Genomic DNA, 23,620 nt, shown 5'->3' on the forward strand with positions numbered 1-23,620 from the left:
AAAGTATATACAGTTACCAGAGTTGCTGGATGTGCAGTGGCCAATCAACGACCGTTGGCGAAGAACTTTGCCAATTTAAGTGTGAAATCAAGTATACATTCAATTAAAACGGTGTTACTAACAGACAAAAGAAAATAAATAAAACGCAACGAAAAGAAAGAAAAATTAATAAAAGAACGTTGTTTAATGCATCGCAAAGATTAATGAATAAAGTGATAAACATTGCACTGATATCAGATCTATGCATGATATAAACGGTGTTCTTATTATTTTGAGCTGCAAAAATTCAAGGCATGCAAAATGCTATCTACCTCTAGAAAGAGAGTAACATGTTTCCATCTGGAATATGTATAGCGTCCTCTAACATAATGTACCAGATACATAAACTCAAAAGAATACAATAATATCTCAGAAAGTTCTATCGCTTACTTTAATTTATGTCATTTACAACTAATGACGTCATTGGTCGATTTTTCCGTTTGAAAACAAAAACATGAAAGCAAAACAGGGGCGCCAATATTTTTCTGAAAAACATGTTAGCATCAACAGGCCTATAGTCGATTTCTAATACAAGTTGAACTTACAAAAGTGTTTTTAAATACAAAAAAGTTCAGTCCAATCCTAAAGAATTCTTTACTAATGCCTCGAATGTGACACGCATGTTTGTTCGTGATCCATGCTAGGACCAGTTAATTATTAAGAGTATTGACAAGGTTATAAAAGAATTGAAAACATCGATACAAGCCTGAAAAAAAAAGCAAAATAAGAATATTTGTTGATAACAACATGCAACTTAAAAAAGCGTATTTTAAGAGGCGCGCGCGTGCAGCTACTGATAGGCCTAGCGCCGCCTACGTAGAGGCTCATTTCCTACAAACCAGCAATATTTGGTATACATACTTCATTGGAAAGTTAATAAAAGAAAAGCTAAAAACGCAAACAATAACATTTTGGTTATCAAATTATTCAATTCAATAGAATAGTATAACATGATGAAGTAACAGCATCCTTTTTCATGATTTATTTCCTCCACAAGTTTGATATGTTTCGTTGAGGGTAGTCTACTTGTAACAGAATTCTGTTGTTATAAGGTACTTCATTTCGACCTGAGCAACATCATACACAATGAATCTAAAACAAACGTGTTAAGGAGTTTTAAATAATGATAATGAATACATCAGTAATGTAGATTGATATTATTTACAACTATTTACAGACACAAATAAAACATGGAACGTGTTGATACATAATACCAACTAATGGATAAAACCTTTGATTTGCTTATTTTAAAATTAAAAAAATACACATACTCAAATTCTCTTTTTTTAACACTCAACAAGTATGCCTAGTGCAGTCATATGCCTCTTTGTTTGTTGTTTGTGTTATTATCTCCGTGTACATAACTTTGTGATTTTACGACATGCAAACTCGATCTCGATAATAAAGGCATCAAAATAAACATTAATGGTGAACATTTAAGAGACATAAAGCATCAACATAGAAAGTGTTAAAACAATGACCAACATGCACTAATATCTCTATCGGGAAAACTGAGCCATTTCCACTTCATTTGCCGTGTCGTACACAATTGGCAATACTCCTTTTTGATTAGTGTCATCTGAATAGAGGTTGGTGTCGTACATATTTCTCGTCGGAAGTGTCCCCTTAATATGGAAAAAAGGAGGGGTTATGAATATTGTATAGTACACATTTAAAGATGCATTGTCCCCCTGAAAAAATACTTCTTAACTATTTTAAAGTAAGTAACATAATAGTTATCCACTTTGCCCGAAAATTGGATCGAACAAAAATGTATTTACCTGAAAAAACTGTAATTTAAAGCAAAACATTTTCAAATTGGCTGCCTGCCAATGGTTTTCGGTTGAATATAACCATTTATTTTGTCATTTTATAAGTGAAAACATACTTTTTTTTCCATTTTTTTTCCGAAAGTGATTAACTTGATTAAAACTACAAAATAACATTCAAAGTCTGATTTAATTTATCTTCATTTTTCATGTTTTTGGGGGTACAATACATCTTTAAATCCCACCCCAATGCTTCGGATATCTGAAAAAAAAACAAGGAAAAAAAAAGAACCACTTTCTGATGTATACAACATCTGTTGTGGGTTTTATTTTAATTGGTGGATATAACAGATTATGCGTCAAAAAGTGTTTGGTTAATCTGTAACGACAGACAGTAAACTGGATACATAATACGGATCGGAACACATTGTAAAAACAGGAGGAATTTTATATAAAGTCAAGTACTACTATGAAAAAAATAACGGAGGTACAGTATAGATGAACACTACGTATCGGAAAACATGGTAAAAATAGAAGGAATTTAAAAAAAAAGTAAAGTACTGTGCTATGAAAAAAAACTCCGGAGGTACAGTATGCCGTATTCCCGCGTAAAAAACAAGTTTAACTTCATTCATACATGGTATGTACGTAGGCCTACATACAAGGGTATGGACCGAGCTAGTACTTGATAAAAACACATAATCGATTCCACAACTACAATGTCTACTACCTGAAAAATAATTCTTAAAAAATATTTGTTGAATATGCCATTTTAATGTCATATAATATTTATCCACTTTGACCAAAAATTGATTGAAAACATTTTTATTTACCTGAAAAAAAAATTTAAAGCAAAAAATAGTCAAACTGGCTGCCAGCCAATGGGTTTTTGTTTGAATTTATCTGTTAATATCGTCATTTTATGAGTGAAAACTTTATTTTTCCCGTTTTTTTTCTATGGTAATGATTAACTTTATTAAAACTAAAGAATTACCTATTCAAAGTCTGATTTAATTAATCTTCATTTTTCATGTTTTTGAGGAACAATACATCTTCAAACAGAGTTGGAAATCTGGGTTAAGAATGTGAATACGGAGACGTTTCTGATTATTTTCACATCAATAAAATGACTAAGTTAATGTGGGAAAGACATATGGCTTAAGTTAAGTGGAAGCTAATTTAAAAGACATGATACATAAGCAATGTACGTGCGTACTCACACTAAATGCGCCCCTCGGTAATGAATGCATGTACACGTCAGACCAGTAAAAATACATTCAGACGTGTTATCTTGGATCCTAATTTGCTAATAGAAATGTTTCTAGTTCATCTGTCAATCAAACTTCCCAAATAATGTCTTTATCTGCTACACAGAAATGACATCAAGAGAACTTTTGACATGACTGTGTTGATAGAATTAGATAGATATATGAATTATCGAAACACTGAAAAAGAACAACTACAAGGTACAGTGTTGACAATAAATATATATGAATATAATGAACATACTCGCAACGTGTCGCGTCTAACTACTCACAACACGTTGCATCTACATACTCACAACGTGTCGCGTCTAACTACTCGCAACGCGTTGTGTCTATATACTCGCAACGCGTTGCGTCTACATACTCGCAACACGTCGCGTCTAACTACTCACAACGCGTTGCGTCTACATACTCGCAATACGTCGCGTCTACATACTCGCAACACGTCACGTCTAGTTACTCAGAACACGTTGCATCTATATACTTGCAACGTGTCGCGTCTAACTACTCGCAACACGTTGCATCTACATACTCGCAACACGTCGCGTCTACATACTCGCAACATGTCGCGTCTAACTACTCGCAACGTGTCGCGTCTACACACGGACTGTACAATCCATCAGTATGACCAGGAAATTGGTAATGAACATTTGAAGCTTCAACATGGGGTAACTAACAGTCATGCATTCCAACTGCTATACAATCTTTTGTCTTCTTCTCATCTTAAGCATCACTTTCCTCTAATTTAATTTTCAAACTGTCTGTCTTGGTAGGTCTCCCACTCTTTTATCTCCTTAATTTCCATCTCTTTTCCTGGGTCATCTTCATCTTTTTTAACTTTAAATCTCGTGGGCTAATAGATAGGCCAGCAAGTAGTTTCCTTTAAATATATGTCCTATGTCAATTCTATATACTTCTTAATAAGCTTATTATCAATTATCAATAAAAACATCAAAGATGCAGAAGTCCTCTCGATCTGTATGCCATCATTTTACTTTCGATCTTATTTCATTACAAGTACACTCAAAAGTTTATATACCAAAGGTCCAGGAGTCAATCTTGATATAGTATAGTGCCAGGGCTCTTTCAACACCACTTCCTAAGCCTAAAATGTGACTTAGTTTACAAGCACGATAAACTATAAAATAGTTTATCCATGTAATTGACGAGTTTGTGCTCGCTGTTTGATGCTTGTTGATGTTTGTATGAAAAAAAATTAAACAAAAATGTATCATAAATTTGGGGTGGGGAATATGGAATACTGTATATATTATTACATTTGTGTAGTCACTTAATGATCTAATACAACCTCACTCTTGTTTACTTTTACTATAAAGACATTTTAATGATTTAAAAATCTTACCAACATAAAATCTAAATATATAATCACTTATATATTATTATTTTTTATATTTTGTTGTTATTACAATTCAAATGTTCAAAACGATCAGACTTGCCTTAGGGTACAGACAGACTGGCTATGACGGAGGTATTAAATTACTTACTATATATCATCTTATTAGATGTATTATGTTTGCGATCAAAATATTTTGTAAAATATGACAAATAAACGTATTAAGCAAGTCATTTGTCTTGTCCTTGACAAAAGGCATAAGAAAAAATAACTAAAAAACCCCTAAATTTATATAAATTATGAAAAAGAACTGGTAGCCAGTTTTCCAGGCAATTAGAACACAAAACTTCTGAGACAGTAAGGAATTTACTAAATATAGCATTGAAAGAATTAATTTACAAAAATCAAAGGTACAGGTATTTTATTTTCTTCACCAGTCATATAATCTTCCTTCAAAAAGATAAAAACAACCGATCTATAAAAAGAAATGTATTACTGTAGAAGCCCCAGTGGGCTTTTATTTGAATTCTTTTGAATATTAGGAAATAAAATGTGTTACTTAAAAATCTTGCCAAGTAACTGATGTTTATTCCTTCTGCATCTATCTTATGAAAAGTAAGTTGTTGAAATGAAATCAGGTAGATTACTAAGAGATGGAAAAAATAAAACTATTAAAACGTTAGTGTATGAATGTGTCCAAATGTGATAAGTAGCTATAATATATTCAACCTAAAATGAATTTATAATTGAAAAAAAAACCACCAAAACAAAAAAATTAATTAAAAAAGATTTAGATTTTTAAGTTACACAGTACTAGGGACTCTGCAAAATGAGAGAGGTTGTTAACATTTCATTTCTTATTAAAAATGAAAAAAAAAAACAGAATTTAGATTTCTAGATCAGAGATAAAACTAAGAGTATTATTGAAATGAATGTGTCCTGTAACAAAATATATATAAAATATTATTTATGGCATATAATGAATGCAAGGCTTAAAAGACATCTTATGAAATATGATTTATGAATTTAAAAAGAAATATTATGCAATATCTAGATATCTAGAACAAACATGTGTTACTTAAGGCCAGTACTTTTTAATAGGTACAGTAATGGTGTTAATGTCCGTAAATACTGTGAAATGTAGTATATAAAATGATTGATTGATTGGGAAAAAAAAAGCTAGTTTTCTGTGTCAGTTATTAATCAAAATAATAAGTTGCTTTGATATACTTGACTTTTTCTGGTAAATTCACTAGTTACTCATCCGAAAGACGGGCACTGATCTAATGAGTGAATTCATAATGACCTCTCTGTGACCTGATTGTGATGAAGAGAATACACAACTAAATGCCCCAGTTCGAACAGCATGAGTGCCGATTAGAGGAGGAGATTGGTTTAGTGCTATTGCATATTTGCTTGGTAAATTCCCAATTGTTTTATGACAAGCCATGGTTTAATAATAATAATAATTCATTCTTATATAGCGCATAACAAGCAAGCTCTCAATGCGGTTCACATTATTACCCCGGTAATTTTTTTGGATCAAACACGTATGGAAACATACTCCCATAATGCAGCTAGTAATCAGCGCAAAGTTTTGTCTTGGTCTAACCGGGTACCCATTTATACACCTGGGTGGAGAGTGGCAAATGTAAGTAAAGTGGTTTGAACTACAACAAGTTCTATAACATGAATTGGGTTAACCGTTTTTCTATCACTTACATTTTTATGTATTTTCCTAAATCAATGAAGCGTAAATAACATTACTTTTCAAAGGATACTCGTTATACAGCAGCGACCCTTGAACTTTCGTCTGGATCCCTTTTCCCATTGGTACGATAGTTCCATTATCCATCGTTATGTCGCCAGATGGATCAGGAGCCGTAGACCCACATCCTACAAAAAAAGATCGGTAAATTAAATAAGACACTCTCAGACATCAAATTATTGATCATATCATATCATATGTAAATAACATTACTTCAAAATCTGTACCAAACAAAGCAATTTGAGAACTACATTAAATTTATAAGCTTGTTGTACTATTTCAGCCTCTATCAATGTCATAATTGTACATACAGTATTTCAAAGTAAAACACAAGTTTAACATGAAATGTCAGATATTATATTGTACAGAGTGCATAAAGTCAAGGACAGCATATACAGCAGAAAATCATTAAATGTTATTATGTTTTTATCGACCTAGAGGAAGCGTTCCTTATGGTTCAAATAATATATCTATGATTCTATATTCTTTTCCCATATAATGTTACTTAATTTGATTAAAGCATTTTTATTTATATTTGTTCATATTTTATCCATTTGCCTTTGGAATATGTTTGTGCTGATTAAGTGTAAAATGGTTATAAAATTAAGTAAACAATAACATTTTATTTTATAGTTACAAAATTAAATAATACAATCTAAGAAGATTTTGGATATAATTCAATATTTTTTCCATTTAAAGATGTATTGTCCCTCAAAAACATGAAAAGTGAAGATTAACTAAATCAGACTTTGAATATGTTATTTTGTAGTTTTAATAAAGTTAATCACTTCAATAGAAAAAAAAGGAATAAAAAATTATGTTTTCACTTATAAAATGACAAAATAAATGTTAAAATTCAACCAAAAATCCATTGGCTGGCAGCCAATTTGACCATTTTTTTGCTTTAAATTACATTTTTTTCAGGTAAATACATTTTTTTTCCATCCAATTTTGGTCAAAGTGGATAACTATTATGTTACATTAAAATGGAATATTCAACAAAAATATTTTTAAGAATTATTTTTTCAGGGGGACAATACACCTTTAAGGTAATTTAATTTGATTCAAATACTTTTTTTTCAGTTTCCATTTTCCTTTGGAACAGTTTTATGCTGACTAACTGTCAAATGGTATAAAATTAAGTAAACAATAAAATCACACAGTCAAGAAGAGTTTGGATATATAATTTTTAAGAGAGGACACCCACTAAAATTTAATAACATAAGAAGACAATCCACGATGACATGTGATATTAATTTCACGTTCACTTGTTACTTTAGTCGCTTGAGCGATTGTCCACTCGTGATCGACTCGTAAGTGAATTGCTGACATTTACTTTATATAAAGCAATTCATGAGCAGTTGTTCACATGTCGTATCTTACTCACAAGCAGGGTTGGATCGTGCATATTTAAGGTGACCATGTGCACACCACTCTTAAGCCATTCATGAGCAGTTGTTCACACGTTATGTTATTCATGAGCAGGGGTTGGATCATGCATATGCAAGGTGACCATGTGCCCTCCACTCCTAAAGCCATTCATGAGCAGTTGTTCACACGTCATGTTACTCACGAGCAGGGATTGGATTGAGCTTATTTGAGGTAACCATGTGCCCTCTGCTCCTAAAGTCATTCATGAGCAGTTGTTCACACGTCATGTTACTCATGAGCAGGGGTTGGATTGAGCTTATTTAAGGTGACCATGTGCTATCTACTCCTGAAGTCATTTATGTGCAGTTGTTCACATGTCATGTTAATCATGAGCAGGGCATGATAGTCAGTTAGTCCTAATATAGCGAGTTAACAAACCTTTGGTACTGTGCTTATTAGCCGGTAGCTTATTAACATACTCCGAATGTAACTTCTCATACATGTTGCCAAGTGCAACCTCTGATAGCAACAACAAGCCAACAGGGTTAGTTGATGAAGTAAAACAATAGTTGGCACTCTTGGACACCATGTCGGCAAAGTAAATTCCTTTTCCGAACATGTATCCGGTCTGCAAAAGATACAAATTTTGTTTATTTAATTTATTCAACAATTTTTCAATGAATCTCTACGATTTTTGGATTTTTGTCATTGTTTTTGACAGGTCTTTTGTTTGTCTGCCTTCCTGTGTAAAAAAATACATATATATTATTTTTAAAAATGTTACAGACATTCAAAATTGACTAGTAAAACATTTTTTTACTGAAATTCAAAAACAAGTATAAGATGATTTATAGTAAAATGCATTCTACTAAAAAAATTATAATCATTTTATTAAGTTTTAAAACTAAGATAATTATTTGAAGAAAAGTTAGGCCTCCAAGTCCAGTTGGAAAGGCTACTAACCCTTATACACATATAAATTTGGCCCGCTTCACCATATGATAATATTTAACTACAGGTCATTTACCATTTACTGGTAGCTACTGAAACATGTGACTTGTACAAGGACTTAAAAACAAAGAAGAATACAGAAGTCTTAACAGCACAATATGTGTGAAACCTACCTTATTGTCACATATTAACATTAAATCAGCAAAATTTAAATAAATAAATGCTTTATCAATTTATATATACCAGTATTTTATGTACACTTATGTTAATTAAACTATGAGAATATGTTGATTGCTATGAACGTTAGATAATGGAATCAAAGAGAATAGATGATAGATAAGAGACAAGCATCTTACAGGGTGATTAAGTAACCAACTTAAGTATCATGGTCACTTTAATATATTGAATAGCAATAAAATATAATGGATTACTGCTGGTGACCAGGTTCCGGGTTTAAAGTTTAATTGTTTCTTTGTATTTTGCCTATTGATTTTCTATAAAGCTGTAAATCCAAGAACTGAGACCTTTTAATTATTTACTATTGATATGTTCTGGTGGTATGTAAACTGTATGTCCAATGTACACAATGCTCATGTGCACTTTAAAGGACAAAATTACAACTCCACTCCCAAAGACTTGTAATAAGACTTTGTTTATGTAGAGCATCTTGTATATATGTTTGTCTTGTGAACCTCTGAGGGTCCCTAATGATCACCCTCTTTAAATATGGTGTAGTAAAAAAAAAAAAAAAAAAAAAAAAGTAAAAAAAAGTAGTAGAGCTTTTGAAATGAGTAGAGGGTTACCCTGGTTTACTACTACTCACGTAGCCAATATTGTAGCCACTAATGTGGACATAGCTAGTTAGCAGCACCAACATGATGTGACCCTTAGGGGAGAAGCATGTAGTTGAAAAGGGTGAACATCTAAGTCCACAATGTTAATAAATAAATAAATAAAAAGATAAAGATCGAACTGCGATGTAGCAAAAGTTACACAAAATTGAACCAACTCGCACAAGCAAAATCATCATAAACCATTGTTTATTAAAATGTTAAAAGAAAAGAGAAAATAAAAATAAAAATGGAAAGAGCTCTTACAACTGGTGCAACATCATCAAAAGCTCACCAGTGAGATTCAAACCATCGTTTAACATTGAAATATTAAAACGAAAAAAGAGAAAATAAAAATGGAGAGAGCTCTTACAACTGGTGCTTCTGGAGGTGCAATCCTGAGACCTTGAGACAGAATTCCAGCGTAGTTGGTTGTCCTCGATCCATGCCAGAGAAGGTATCGATTTGGTAGTTTGCGAAACGGTTTATGTCGTTTGGTTTCACCCTCTCGTTTGATCTTAAGAACCTAAAAAATATGTTTTACAAAAATTATATAACACCTTCACTTTTGAACAAAATTGAACATAATAATACCATTACCGACAACTCTTCAAACACCGGGTATGGTGGTATTTGATGTAGATACAAAAATATAAAAATGTGGCAAATGTAATTAACAAAAAACATACTAATTAACAGATACAAAAATAAATATCATAGTATTGGTATTTTCAGGAAAAGAAGTTATTTATGTTTAAAAACATCAAAATTCCAACCAGAAGTAAAAGCTTTTTGACAATTTTATTGAAACGTAACATATTAAATTGACAATTTATTTTAAATAAAATAAAATAAAATAAGGCTATACACTTTTTTTAACTTTAATATGTCAAGTTTCAATAAAATGTCAAGAGACAAAAGAAAAAAAAACTTTTAAATGTTTACTGACAGGATTGTATGTACACAATTCAATTCAAGAAACATTTATTGACCAAAAATATATAATAATAAGGGCGTGTTGCATAGTGTGTTGGACGTTGGACTACTGATCGTGACACCGAGGTTCGAATCCAACTCTCGCCACATTGCTTGTATCCGTAGGCAAGATACTTTACTTACGTTTGCCTATCTCCACCCAGGTGTATAAATGGGTACCCGGTTAGATCAAGACACAACTTTGCGTTGATTACTAGCTGCATTATGGGAGTATGTTTCCATACGTGTTTGATCCAAAATGACTGGGGTAATAATGTCAGTAGCGCAGTGAGCGCTTTACAAATTTCCATTATTATTATAATATATATAGTCGAGAGACTACAAAAGGCCCAATGGGCCTGTCGCTGTAGTCCCTCTTTACATTATACAAATAATAATAATAATACAACACTTAATCTTAATTAGCCGTTACGTACATTAAATAAATGAAAAAAAAAAAGAACACTTGGCTAACAACCATCCAAATTTTTTTTTTATTATTCAATATTTCACTCAGATACTCCTCCCCTTAGTCTTGAGGAGCCTCTGCAACAAATACCAAATATGAGCTTATTAACAGAAGGTGGAAATATATAACAAAATCTAAATAGCAAATCTTTTGGTATCAGCTAAATTTTTCTGGACACAATTAAATAAAATGATATTTTTCTTTTCTTTAAATCTGACCAACTTACCTCAAGAACCTTTAGAGAGTAACTTCTGTGCGTTTTGGCGTGAGTGTTTTCCACGTATGTTTCTATCATTTCAAACTCATCGCTACCCTTCTCCACAACCTGAAACAGTAAATATTCAAATAAGATTGACAATAAAATTTGCATAATTAAATGTATGTAGCAAAACTCAACATTTATCTCCGGTAAAAACAGATTTCAGCTATCATCCAATTACAAATTTTAAAATCTTAAAAGGAAAGTTAGGCTGAAATCATCACAGCAATGAAAAAAATCTTGTTAACATTAGAGACATGCAAAGGCATATTGTACTTCAGGATTTAAATATTATAAAAAAAAACAATATTAAAAAACAGTTAATTATATATTATATTATATTGTATAAATACTTGTCTCATAACATAATACAAAAACTTCATTAACAAATATGACAAACAAGACCAAAATAAATCAGATTTCGCTATTCGAGTTTTGGCTTTTAAACGTCAAATGCATGCATGATTAAAGAAAAAAAAATATATATATTGTAAACATTTTAGGCAAGAAAAAAAAAACAATAAAAAAGTTTTTCGATTTCCAATGACCAACGACAATGATTTGTCATGTGGCCATAAAAACCACCAAAACTGTGTTTAGGATTAAAGTGGTGAAGCACATACGTCCCAACTTCCTTCCCAAGAATTGACAAAACTTTTTCCTAGGTCTTGTCAAAAGTGAAAGCAACTTATTATTAATTGTAAGACGACTTTAAAAAGACCTTGCAGAATGTTGTTGATGTTTATCCTACCTGCACAATTAAGAAAAGTAAATGATAGCCTGCCAGAAAACTGTCAAACGAACCTAAAATTAAACCTCTACAAAAAAACATGCTCTGCAAAAATGTACAAACAACCGATAAATCATAATTTTAAAAATAATTTGCATTCTTTTACAAGGTTTATTTTATCGATCTAGAATATAATAAAGAATGGTATAAAATAGTAAGTTAATCATGAGCTTGTAGCATGACTTGGCATAAGTGTGAACTGAATCACTGGATTAACTTAAGCAACCTGTTGTTCAATATTAACTATACTATATTGAAGTAATATATTAAATTATCATATGTACTTTAGTATTACAGTGATAAGAAAGTCAAAGAGGAAATCTCATAATTGTTATCTTGGCATTGAAAAAAATCAGTTTATTTGAAAATACAATTGAGTTTTAAAACAATTCATGATCAGAATTGTTCACGATGACAATTTTTTAAAGGTCATAATTTTTCATGATGAAGGGTCAAACAGTTTTTATCTTTTCTTTTCCCTGCCATAAAGCAATACAGTTTGACCTGTCAAATCAATATAATAATAAATATAATAATATATAGTAATTATTCTAAAAATATGACTGAATCTGTGATTTATATTGAGCATAAAGAAAGTATATAAAATTAAAATTAATTGTTCAAAAGGGTTGAAATTATTTATATATAAATATGGTATATGGAATGAAAGTACAAAGTGGAGCTGTAGCTCTGTGGCTAACATTCTTGCCTTCCAATCCCAAGGTCCAGGGTTCAATCCTGACACAGTAGTGCCAGGGTTGCAAATCATGACTCTTTTAACTCCACTCTCTAAGCCTCAAATGATATTTAGTTTATAAGCATGATCAATTATTAAATAGTTTGTCCATCCTACTGGCTGTTGGCTGGGTATGAAATAAAGTTGTAAACATGTTAACAGAGGTGATCAGGACGACCATTTTTAGGCCACATTGCAAAATCCTGGATCCTCCAATGCAACCCTTCTCAAAACAATGAATAAAATATTCAAAACAATTAAATTTTGAGCGGAGATGATTGATGTATAAAACAAAACCCCTTGATTTATATTATATAAAACCTTTACCTCTACACGACAGGCGATGATTGTAATTTAATTAATGGATTACAGCCAAAAATTTGGATGGAAGCAAAATTTAAATTGATCTCTGATTCCAAATAAAATTTAATTAAGGAATATAACAATATAATCAATCAATCATACATTGACCACTAGAGTACAAGTGAAAAACAGGCCTGAACTTTTAACAGCCATATGTCCTACTGTTAACAACCTTAGGGGTACCACTGAAGTGAAATCACTTTTACAACTAGTTATTCATTTCGAAAAACAATAAATTCTGTTCTGTTGCTACTAAAATCTAAAGATGTACTTTAAAAAGTTAAGGGTCATTTTATTTGCAATTTATATTAGGTCCAAATGCATCTTGAGATGGTGAATGGCCAGATGCTTTTACTGGTTCAAAACACCTTTAGGGGCTTCAACTAGAACTGTTCTCTGAAATCGCTTTCCATGGAACTATTCTTAGCTGCAACATATTAATCTGCAATGTGGTAAACTCATGCTGGAAAGAGCATGAAAAGTTGATGCGACGATGCGTGCAGTAGCAAAAAAAGATTCTTTCTCGTTGATATAAAGTTTGTGGTACACCACAAATACATAGTTCTGAAAAGAACTGTTGAGTTTCTCGACATTTTGATCAATATACTTTGTTCGTCCTTGAGTTTCTTAAAGAAGTATATTGATCAAAACAACTCAATAGTTCTTTCCAGAACTATATATAAGAGGTGTACCGCAAACTTTATATCAACATTTGATTTTGCCATGCAAACCCCAAAACAATAGATGCTCTCTCTAGAGCTCAAAACAACCTGTGTGTGTTAACTGGTATATTCTATACATACAAAGATTCTTTCTAACAACATACAGAGATCAAGTTTTGTGCTAAAGCTTGTTCCTAATGAATATTCAATCATGTTCTTCAATCTCATGAATATTAAGGAAGGAACAGAGCTTGTAACGTGTGAATCAAATTTATCCCAGTTTTCACCGATTTAAGTTACTGAATCAAATTAAGTAATTTATTTCGAAGTACAAATTATTGCGAAAATAAATCGATGTTGACGACATACATGACTATAATTATTTATGGCCGGATAAGTAAGATTACGCTGGAAAAGTAATTAGCCTAGTTTGCATTGACAACACAGGTTCTTATAACAATTTCATGAAATGAATTTGTACTTTTTAAATTTTTCTAATGACCTGTACATGTACATTTTTTGAAATTTGACAAAACAGGAGCTTATAACAATTTCATGTAATGAATTTATATTTTATAAATTTTTCTAATGATACATTAACAGTTTTTGAAATAAAAAATGAAAACCATTACTACAATCATACAGGACTTCAAGATTAAAAAATATATTCATACCTTAATTTAATTTTATTTCTCGCACTGTACAGAGAATATACCTTGTTATAACACACCTGAATGTTTCCTTGCCATTTGATTGGGTAATAATGTATCACATGTTAGTTTTAATGCATGATAAACATTCATTTAATGGTTCTATTAAACGATTTTAATGCAGATTATTCTTCTTGTATACAGTTTTTAGAATTTTTTCGGTTGCTTTGAAAGCCGTTCCTCTCATTAATTTTATTCATCCAAAGAGAAAATGCAAAAAAAAACATTAAAAAATATAGAAGAAAATACATTAACAGATGAAAAGGTCCATCAACAAAAAGTTCAAAGCTTGTACGTGGTTGATGACCTAAAAAACTTGCAAAACAACCATAAAACAGTTATAAAATAAATCTAGTTAAAAAATACATATGGAAAATTGGCATCAGCAGAACTTAAGATGTATCATGTAACCTGCAACTTGTGCTGGCTATAACTTGCCAAAATTTGAGTGTGGCCTTCTTGGATGGCCTAGCCTCCCCTGGCTATGGACACCGATTCAAAAGTGTATATAGCAAATAATTGACAACATTTTTAGAACAGAACAGAAATAGTCAATCTTTCAGCTCTTTTAAATATTAAACTCAAACATCATAGTTTTCAATGCATTTATATTTTTTTAAACATATTTTTTTCCCAAACTGTGCTTCTTCCTAAAATCTTTTAAAACAGTTTGTACATAGTCTACTTAAATTAATCTCAAACCATTTAAAATGTTTAGATGACGCAATAAGCAGTCAATTAATGTAGTCAACATAATGAAATCGGACATAGATCACCAAAGCGATTAACATATATTACAACAGACAGTTTTTACAGTTACAAATTAACTTAACATTAACTTAATTTATCTGTTACTTTGAATCAAATTTCGTTCCTGCACAATGTATGTGGCACCACGATTCCGAAAGAGATATATTTCCCATTTCCGGGTGGGAACATTAATCACCCATTAAAAAAAAGAAGAGACGACATTATGGAAATTATGATTTCAAAAAGATAAACATTAAATATGATATGCAACATTTCAAGCCGAACTGTGCATGTGAGTGCAAACATGTTCTGTAAGTAATTGAGGAATGAATTTACTTTTTAAAAAAAGAAACAAACTTATATTCTGTGTTGCAGTCTATAATATAATACAAATCTAAATTGTGATGAGATGTGTTATAATAATTTTATGCGTTATTTAACTAAATTTATAATTTATATTATATTAAAGCTTGCTCCCATCTAGGACGTACACAAGGATGTAAGCCCAATGTAATTTGACCAATCACAGGCGATGGTTTGTTTGAAATGTCGCTTGTCATTGGTCAAATTGCTTGCATTGTGTCATAGTTTATAATCATTTTAAAATAATTGTCTTATTTTACAAACCATACGTTATGTACAGGTTTAAATTATATTATATATACCCACATTAAATAAACATTCAGTTTATAACTGATGATGGCAGTAGATGTATTTGTTTATTATTATAGCTACCAATAAAGTTGTTAGGCTATATTCTTTGTAGGCCTACTATATATCTTATCATGTGTGGAAAAAAAAACCAGAAACAGAAATGTACTATTTATTTAACATTATTTGTTATGCAAGCGTGACAAACATTTATTGTTTATAATAAATTATCAAAATAAAATTATTATTACATTTCAGTACACAATCACATGCTTTCAAAAGTGCAGTACTTTGTTATACTTGTGTTGTTATACTGTTGTTGTTGTTCAATTTATTCAAAAACATCCCAAATATAAAATACATCAAAATTAAAATTGTGTAAACAACAAAAAATGTAATCAAAATGGTATTGTACTTTATATGAGTAATTGTTTCTAAATGTTTTGTGACTGACTTGTCTCTTTTTACAATGAAATCTGTGAAATGAAGCAAAAAATGCTGTAATCATTTTTTTGTTAAATTACTGTATAAAAGCATAATTTTATTTGACTTTATTTTTTAATTTGAAAACAGAAAACTTGATAACTTAATATAGTGTTTTTAACAAGGCCGTTTTAGTATACAAAAAAAACCAACAAACAATTAGAAGTAAAAGAATTAAGAACATAACTAAACAAAACAAAAGTTGTTTAAAAATGCTTTGTATAATGGTTTAAGAAAAAATGTTTTTCTTATCAATAAAAATCAAACCACTGAAATAAAATATAGTTCTAGCAGGTCTAATAATGACATCAATCATCAATAAGATAACTATTTGCAAAATGTGCAGGCAGGCTCAGGCCAGTAGAAAAAGAAGTGTAGGGGCCTGGCATGAATCATACAGTGTTCAACTGTCTATTGAATAGCAGCTTGTGATACGCTAATGCAATGGAAACAGCTTCCTGACTATCTTGTACAAAAGTACCTATAAATTAGGGTGCCTATGATAACACCACTGCAGTTTGCAAAATCAGATGTGATTGTTTAGAAGATTTATCATTTGGATGGATTTAAACAATTTCATGGTAAGTAAACAAATTTATTTTAAACGGTGAATGAGGCTTGTTTATTTAACACTTTTAACCCTTATTAAATATAAGCTGGATAAAGTACATAGAATGACCAACAGCCAATAACATATTTATTTGGGATAATTTGCAAGTCGAGTTAAAAAAAACTTTAGTTATTGCAAAGAACAATACATCTTTAAGACTAAACTACAAACAACCAATTTTTGATTAAACAACTATTATCAAAATGAAATATGTATTGTGGAATAGTTTGTGCATTATATGCTATAGCCCACAATGCGCTTCAAATTAGGAAATATACAAGTTAAAAATGTGATTTTTTTTGCCAACCATATTGACTTTTATTATAGTGTACTCCATTCAGCCAATCAAAATAATCTAATTTCTATTGTGCTGCAAATTTCATTTAATATTTACTTTAATGAAACGCAACCTTTTTAAGCAGAAATGTAATAAAATATTATATTTAAAACCAAAATAAATTTGTCAGTTGATTAGGAGATGTGGGTCTCTTGGCGTGCAATAGTACGCACTATTGAACGGTCATTATATAGTACTTTAAAAAAAATTTTGCGTATGAAAACAATTTAAAAAAAAATAAACCATTTCTTTAGAAATCCAACAACATTTCATTTCATTTCATTTCATTTCAAAAGACATTTATTTTCCTCCATAGCAATACAGTACAAAATAATAAACAAAAATGGTAAGGAATATAAAAAATGAAATAGATGTTTGTTGGATAAAACAACAGAAAAGTGAATTTAAGAAAATTGGCTATGGAGGAAGGCATAATCCCGAGAAGATGAGGAAATCTTGTGCTGGGTATGCCTATGCAAATAAAATGGATAATTGAATAATTCTACTTCCGCCACAATGGAAATACAGTATAACCTTTCATCATTCACCTCATGCCATTATTTGCACCATTCCACTCATAACATTCATTATTTTTTATAATAATCACCTTATCAAAAATAAATATAACCAAACCTGTCAATAATTTGAATATGATTTACAAGACGCCAGCAAGATTTTAATTACAAACAAACTACCAAAAATTACATATGAATAACTTATATGGCGCTATAATGAATTTTTATTGATATAAAAATAAGCTTTGTTTTATGGATATGTTTTTGGTGAGTTGTGGCGTACACTAATCTTGTATTTTGAGCTGTCGTAATGGACGAAAAATCAGGTTCGTAAGAGGTGGCTTCCACTAATCCTTTTCTGGTTCAGACCTATGAAGTTGTACGCCGTGTTAGATACTAAAGCATAACTCTGTAGTGTCTGAACAGTGGCAGTACACCACACCAAATTTGGTAAATTGTGGTTCTTTTTTTTTTGCAGATGGACCTAAACAGCGACTATCACGGGTCGTTTTCATACTCAAGTGATGTAGAACCTTATTCAGACAATGCATACACCATCAACGACTCCAACTACAACGAAAGAGTTTACAACATGGCATCACTAATCCTGCTAAAAGGGATAATGCCAATAACGTTCACGGTTGGTATCTGCGGTAACTTGCTAGTGATCTTGATGATCATACGCTGCAGAATATTTCATACGCCAACCAACATGTATCTGATAAGTCTAGCACTCGCTGATACAACATATTTACTATCATCTATGATACGACGTTGGATCGTTTACTCAACGAGCCCTGTTCTTATAGAAGATGTCGGTGGTCTCGGGGATCAAGCGATATATTTTTGCATAATTTTTGAAAGTATTCTGAATTGGAGCGGAGCAGTATCATGCGCTATGATTCTGTTTGTCGCGCTTGATCGTTACTTGGCAATATGCCATCCTATTCGTTTCAGAATAATCAGCACGAACAAAACAGCAATTTACGTTTCTGTTGCAGTTTGGATAATTTATCTAGTGCCTACGCTTGCCTACTACACGAATCAGACGATACAAGAATACGACCTCATATGGGAAACAAGTTACGACGCCACAGCGTATCCGAGAGTTTCCAAACTTTGCACGACACGTTACACAAACGGCTTTAGATACCTACATATCATGGATGAAATTCTAGCGATTTTGGAAGTTCCGATTATTATTGTTTTATACATTCTTGCCATCAAGCAGCTGAAACGAAACGCGTTAAAGACTCTTGGCAAACATCAGTTAGCAAAACGACAACGTGTGATCAACATGCTGATAGCTACGACAGCAGTGTACATCATTTGCGTGATTCCGCTAAATTTCAGCCTTTTTTTAACCTTATTTGGCATAAACGTGTCACATACATTTCATTACGTTACAGCTCTGCTACTGTACGTTAACTCTGCGATTAATCCTGTTATTTATATGCTGGTTCGAAAAGATTTTCGTAGAGCCATGAAACAGGTCCTTTGCTGTAAGAAGCCAGAATTAAGAGAAAACTTGACAATTACGACAGACAGTCGATCAAAACGAACACAATCAACTATCGAGATGGGTTCCATAGAGAGACGCAATGGAAATGTTGAATAAGTACTGACAAAGTCACATACATTATCGTCCTTTGGGACCAACCTATTCAGGGGACACCCCAATTAGAGGACACTTTCTATGAAATGAACGACGGGCGAAACAAGTTGTAACAAACTACATAATATCAAGATTACACTTTGCTTTGTCATAAAGGTACGTGTTCTCTAAATAGGGGTATTACTGTAGTAAACTGTATGATATTTCAAAAGAAAGTATAATGCATTTTGACATAAAATCAACTTGATTTTGAATCATTGGGATCTAACTAACTAATATAGTAAGTTGCTATATACTGTAATATACCGGTTGGTAGATTTCCTGAAACCTTTAACATTTGATGCTAACTTGTAAAAGTGCAGCTGGAGCATATAATTCAAAGTAAATAACAAATTTCATAATAACAATACTCATTGGGGAATAAAGCCATGTATAGGAGGCACAGAATCTCTGAAAAGATCAAGACTTAACCGATGCTAACTGGAGTACTTACACACTGATCCCCAGTTAGCGGTGATGGTGTACTCCCATACTCCAGTTTGGGTGCTTGTTTGGTGTTTTTATTCTCTTCCTTTTGTTTTCCACTCTTTCTCTTTATTGTCGAGCGCATAGAGACATCGTTTATCTGCGCTATATAAATCTATCTATCTATCTTTTATTATTATTATATTTGATAATAGTATATATATTATTAATAGTATACTTTAAGATACATATTTAATAATAATTAGAAAATCTATCCGAACTTTTCAGGATGCTTTAAAGTTATTTAAAGGGTGTTCAAATATCAATCTCTCATGTCCGTTATTTCTTATTACTGATAATTATCAATAATCTATTCTCCGAATTACATCCTACCTAGTGGGAATTCATATAAATTTGGATAGGTGTTATGGAAATTGCTCTCCATAGAATTAGGGTGTTAAAAAAATAATAATTTAATTACAGTAGGATCCATAAATGATTTCATGTGTCACATATGTAATAAATATGCTCATTTGAATAAACTTTATAATAGGGTTCACAAATTGCGATATTTGAGAATTATAGGAAAGTCTACTAAAATACAGAATGTTGATTGGTACACCCAATAAAGATATTTAACAGCAGGGATGATTTACAATATAATATATATGTATATCAATATTTATTTGTTATGGTTTTATATATTTTAAAGTGTTATATTCAACAACGAAATAGATAATAAAAAAATATTTGTCCATTGAACTTGTTAAGAAATGTTTCAGATATCATAGTTCACAGTTATGTGTATGTATTTCACAATATAATAATATATATTTTTTCCATTATTATTAAACAATAGTTATATATACCCACTCCTTTTTAAAACAATTCCCCATACATAGTTAAGAGACATACATACATAAGAAAGGTATGTCATAAACCTACAAAACTGTAAGTGTCACTGAACATTTAAGCAATTACATTTTCTTTTCTTTTTTTGGTATATTCAAATTATTATTACAGTATATATGTATTATAAGTGAATGAAGATATTGCATATGTTTTTAAAATAATGCAAATAATATGCAAACAAATTGATAGGATGGAAAAGCCATTGGTGGAGATATGAATATTAATATAAAGTCACTATAGTTTAGTTATGAATATTTATATTAAGTCACTGGCTAAGTTATGCATATTTATATAAAGTCACTGGCTGAATTATGAATATTCATATTAAGTCACTGGCTAACTTAAGAATATAAATAAAATTACTGGCTGAATTATGAATATTCATATTAAGTCACTGGCTAAGTTATGAATATTCAAATGTATTAAAGTACTTCTTGATTTATGAATATTTAGAGTTATGAATATTTATCTAAGCCACTTGTTGAGTTATGAATACAGTATTTATATTAAGTAACTGGCTGAGTTATGAATATTTATATTAAGTCACTGGCTAGTTATGAATATTCATACATATTAAAGTTGAGTTTTGAATATTCGTATAAATTAAGCCACTGGGTGTATTTAAGATGTTCTAAACTTGAAATATGCAAACATGCTAAAACAATTTTTAACATGCTTCTTTGTAAAAATTTAGATAATAAAGGTACACATATATTTGATTCATTTTTGTCTACAATATTTTTTTTTTGTTTCAGCAGAATAATTTAATTTCTTTCCTTGGTAATTTGACATGGTCAATTACTTCTATGTTATAATCCATCAATCTGGATGCGGCAATAACTATTGAATATGACATAAACAAAAAACAAATCTGTTAATTAACTTTAAAGCTTAACAGTAACAAGTCCTTGGTGATGTGTCCTTGTTATTAAATTTTAATGCCGCAACGTGCGTTTCGACGACTCATTAAGTTAAAAGAGTTAACTGAATATGTACTTGAAGGAACGTGTATTGCAGGTAACATTATATCTACACTGTAACGGTCATCAGCATATGTCTACTAAACCAATAAGTGCTTTATATCACTCAAACAGTGGCGTAACGGCTATGAGCGCTCAATGACTAAACCGAGGGGTCGCAGAGCTCAAGGGGCCTCAGAGCGTGACCAGTCCAATGCAACTACCCTGCGTTGGAGGGCCCCTTAGGAGTGTTACACTAGGGGCCTTTGCCCTGTGAGTTACGCTACTGCACTCAAAACAACTGGGAATAGTGTATTGTTAAATAATTGCCTCCAAGTTTTAGAGAAGAAATGGTTTTCAGCCGGCTTTTGAAATTTGTCTCCTATCTTTTAACACTAGCAGTTCTGAAAAAGCGGTCCAGAAATGGGATCGTGGTCTGGATTGCCTACAGAATTTAATGGAATGGTCCTTGACCACATATCTATCTGTGGTCTCAATTTGATAAAGATAACTTTTTGAGTAATACTGCTAACCTCCTTGGCGGAGGTAATAATTGTTTGATTCATCCTTTAAAATAGTCATTGTTGAGTAGTATTTACAATACAATATAATGTGTACATTATCATTTTACATTTCTACGATATTGCGTTTCAATCTAAAAGTCATTATCATAATCAAATTAAATTACAAAATAATCAATACTATCTTAGTAAATCCTATTCACTATTTACAATTCAATATTCATTCAATATTTAAGCCACTTTCGGATATCAATACATAAATCAGAAAATCACAAAGAAAAGAGTTTTATTACGAACCAATGACAACGAATGGAGGATAAGTGATTGAGTGGAGTTCTACTCAAACGTGATTGGTAGGATTTCAGATCACATGCTCATGCACACTAACGAGTAACTAAGCATTCAGACAAAGCTCAGAGTTTGTTTGCAGATTTGAAATAAAGCAGCTTTGCCAGAAACCAAGTGCATCACGATAATATTAAAGGTTAGTGAAATCATTATCAGTAATTGTATTGGTGATAGTAAAATATTGAAAATAATAATTGTATTAGGATTGTAGAAGGATTATTTATATCAGGGGATTATCCCAATCTAATAAAATGTACCCCATCTACCATCTTTAACTTGCTAGATATCTAAGAAATTGTTTTAGTTGACTTGTTGACTTGAATCTTATTACTAAGTTATAACAATTTTATTAATCTAATTAGGCCTACTACACTGGCTATTCTCATTGTTGCCATGGTGCAAATGAAAATAATTTATGTCTATTTATCTTAGTGCTAATATATATAAATAAATTAAATATTCTTTGTTTAAAGATGTATTATCCCCTGAAAAAGTAATTATTGAAATTTTTTTTGTTGAATATGTCATTTTAATGTCACATAATAGTTATCCACTTTGACCAAAAATTAGATCGAAAAAAAAAATTATTTACCTGAAAAACTGTAATTTTAAGAAAAAAATAGTCTAATTGGCTGCAGGCCAATGGATTTCTGGTTGAATTTAACCATTTATTTTGTCGCTTTATTTTTTTTTCCATTTTTTCCCCTACAGAATTGATTAATTTTATTAAAACTACAAAATAACCTATTCAAAGTTGAATTTAATTAATCTTAATTTTTCATGTTTTTGGGGGACAATACATCTTTAATAAACTTTTTAACTTCCATCGGGAAGTGTTTAAATTCTTCAGGCATTTTATAGTCAAATCTAAAGCTATGTCTACACTATCAAACTAGTTTGACAAAAAAAAAGTGTGATGTGCCCAAATATGGTAGTGGTATCCCCAAATATGGTAGTGATATGACATCATCATGTCTTTATATGGGCACATCACAGTTTTTGTCACATACAGTTTGATAGTGTAATAATAATAATAATAAATAACATTTATAAAGCGCAAGAGACAAAGGTTTCAAAGCGCTGTGTTTTCCAAGATATGTGCAAGTAGTGTAGACAGATCTTAACATTGCATGTTTGTTCTCA

General features: G+C 31.1%; 2 protein-coding genes across 4 annotated transcripts in view; one reads left to right on the plus strand and one right to left on the minus strand.

Moving 5' to 3' along the window:
* Nucleotides 1-804: 804 nt before the first annotated feature.
* LOC144852535 (poly [ADP-ribose] polymerase 1-like) overlaps nucleotides 805-23,620 on the minus strand; it is a 67,546-nt gene continuing 44,730 nt past the window's right edge. For all 3 annotated transcript variants that reach the window (XM_078710409.1, XM_078710408.1, XM_078710410.1), the window contains 5 exons: nucleotides 11,018-11,116; nucleotides 9,721-9,873; nucleotides 8,005-8,194; nucleotides 6,209-6,323; nucleotides 805-1,131 (listed from right to left, as the gene is read on the minus strand). In XM_078710409.1, the coding sequence (XP_078566535.1) occupies nucleotides 1,062-1,131; nucleotides 6,209-6,323; nucleotides 8,005-8,194; nucleotides 9,721-9,873; nucleotides 11,018-11,116 (627 nt within the window). In that variant the 3' untranslated portion in view covers nucleotides 805-1,061. The remainder of the gene's footprint in view (nucleotides 1,132-6,208; nucleotides 6,324-8,004; nucleotides 8,195-9,720; nucleotides 9,874-11,017; nucleotides 11,117-23,620) is intronic.
* On the plus strand, nucleotides 16,583-21,346 carry LOC144851494 (somatostatin receptor type 2-like). Its single transcript, XM_078708989.1, has 2 exons — nucleotides 16,583-16,776; nucleotides 18,136-21,346. Exons 1-2 carry the CDS (start codon nucleotides 16,756-16,758, stop codon nucleotides 19,273-19,275), a joined length of 1,161 nt encoding a protein of 386 aa, XP_078565115.1. The 5' UTR covers nucleotides 16,583-16,755; the 3' UTR covers nucleotides 19,276-21,346.

This window comes from Antedon bifida, chromosome 9, assembly GCF_963402885.1.
Source record: "Antedon bifida chromosome 9, ecAntBifi1.1, whole genome shotgun sequence".
Classification (NCBI taxonomy): domain Eukaryota; kingdom Metazoa; phylum Echinodermata; class Crinoidea; order Comatulida; family Antedonidae; genus Antedon; species Antedon bifida.

Excerpts from the sequence above, each read along its gene's own strand:
- LOC144851494 (XM_078708989.1), top strand. The coding sequence starts at position 16,756 with ATGGATTTAAACAATTTCATG. Across the intron at positions 16,777-18,135 it reads TGGATTTAAACAATTTCATG|ATGGACCTAAACAGCGACTA; the intron begins GTAAGTAAACAA and ends TTTTTTTTGCAG.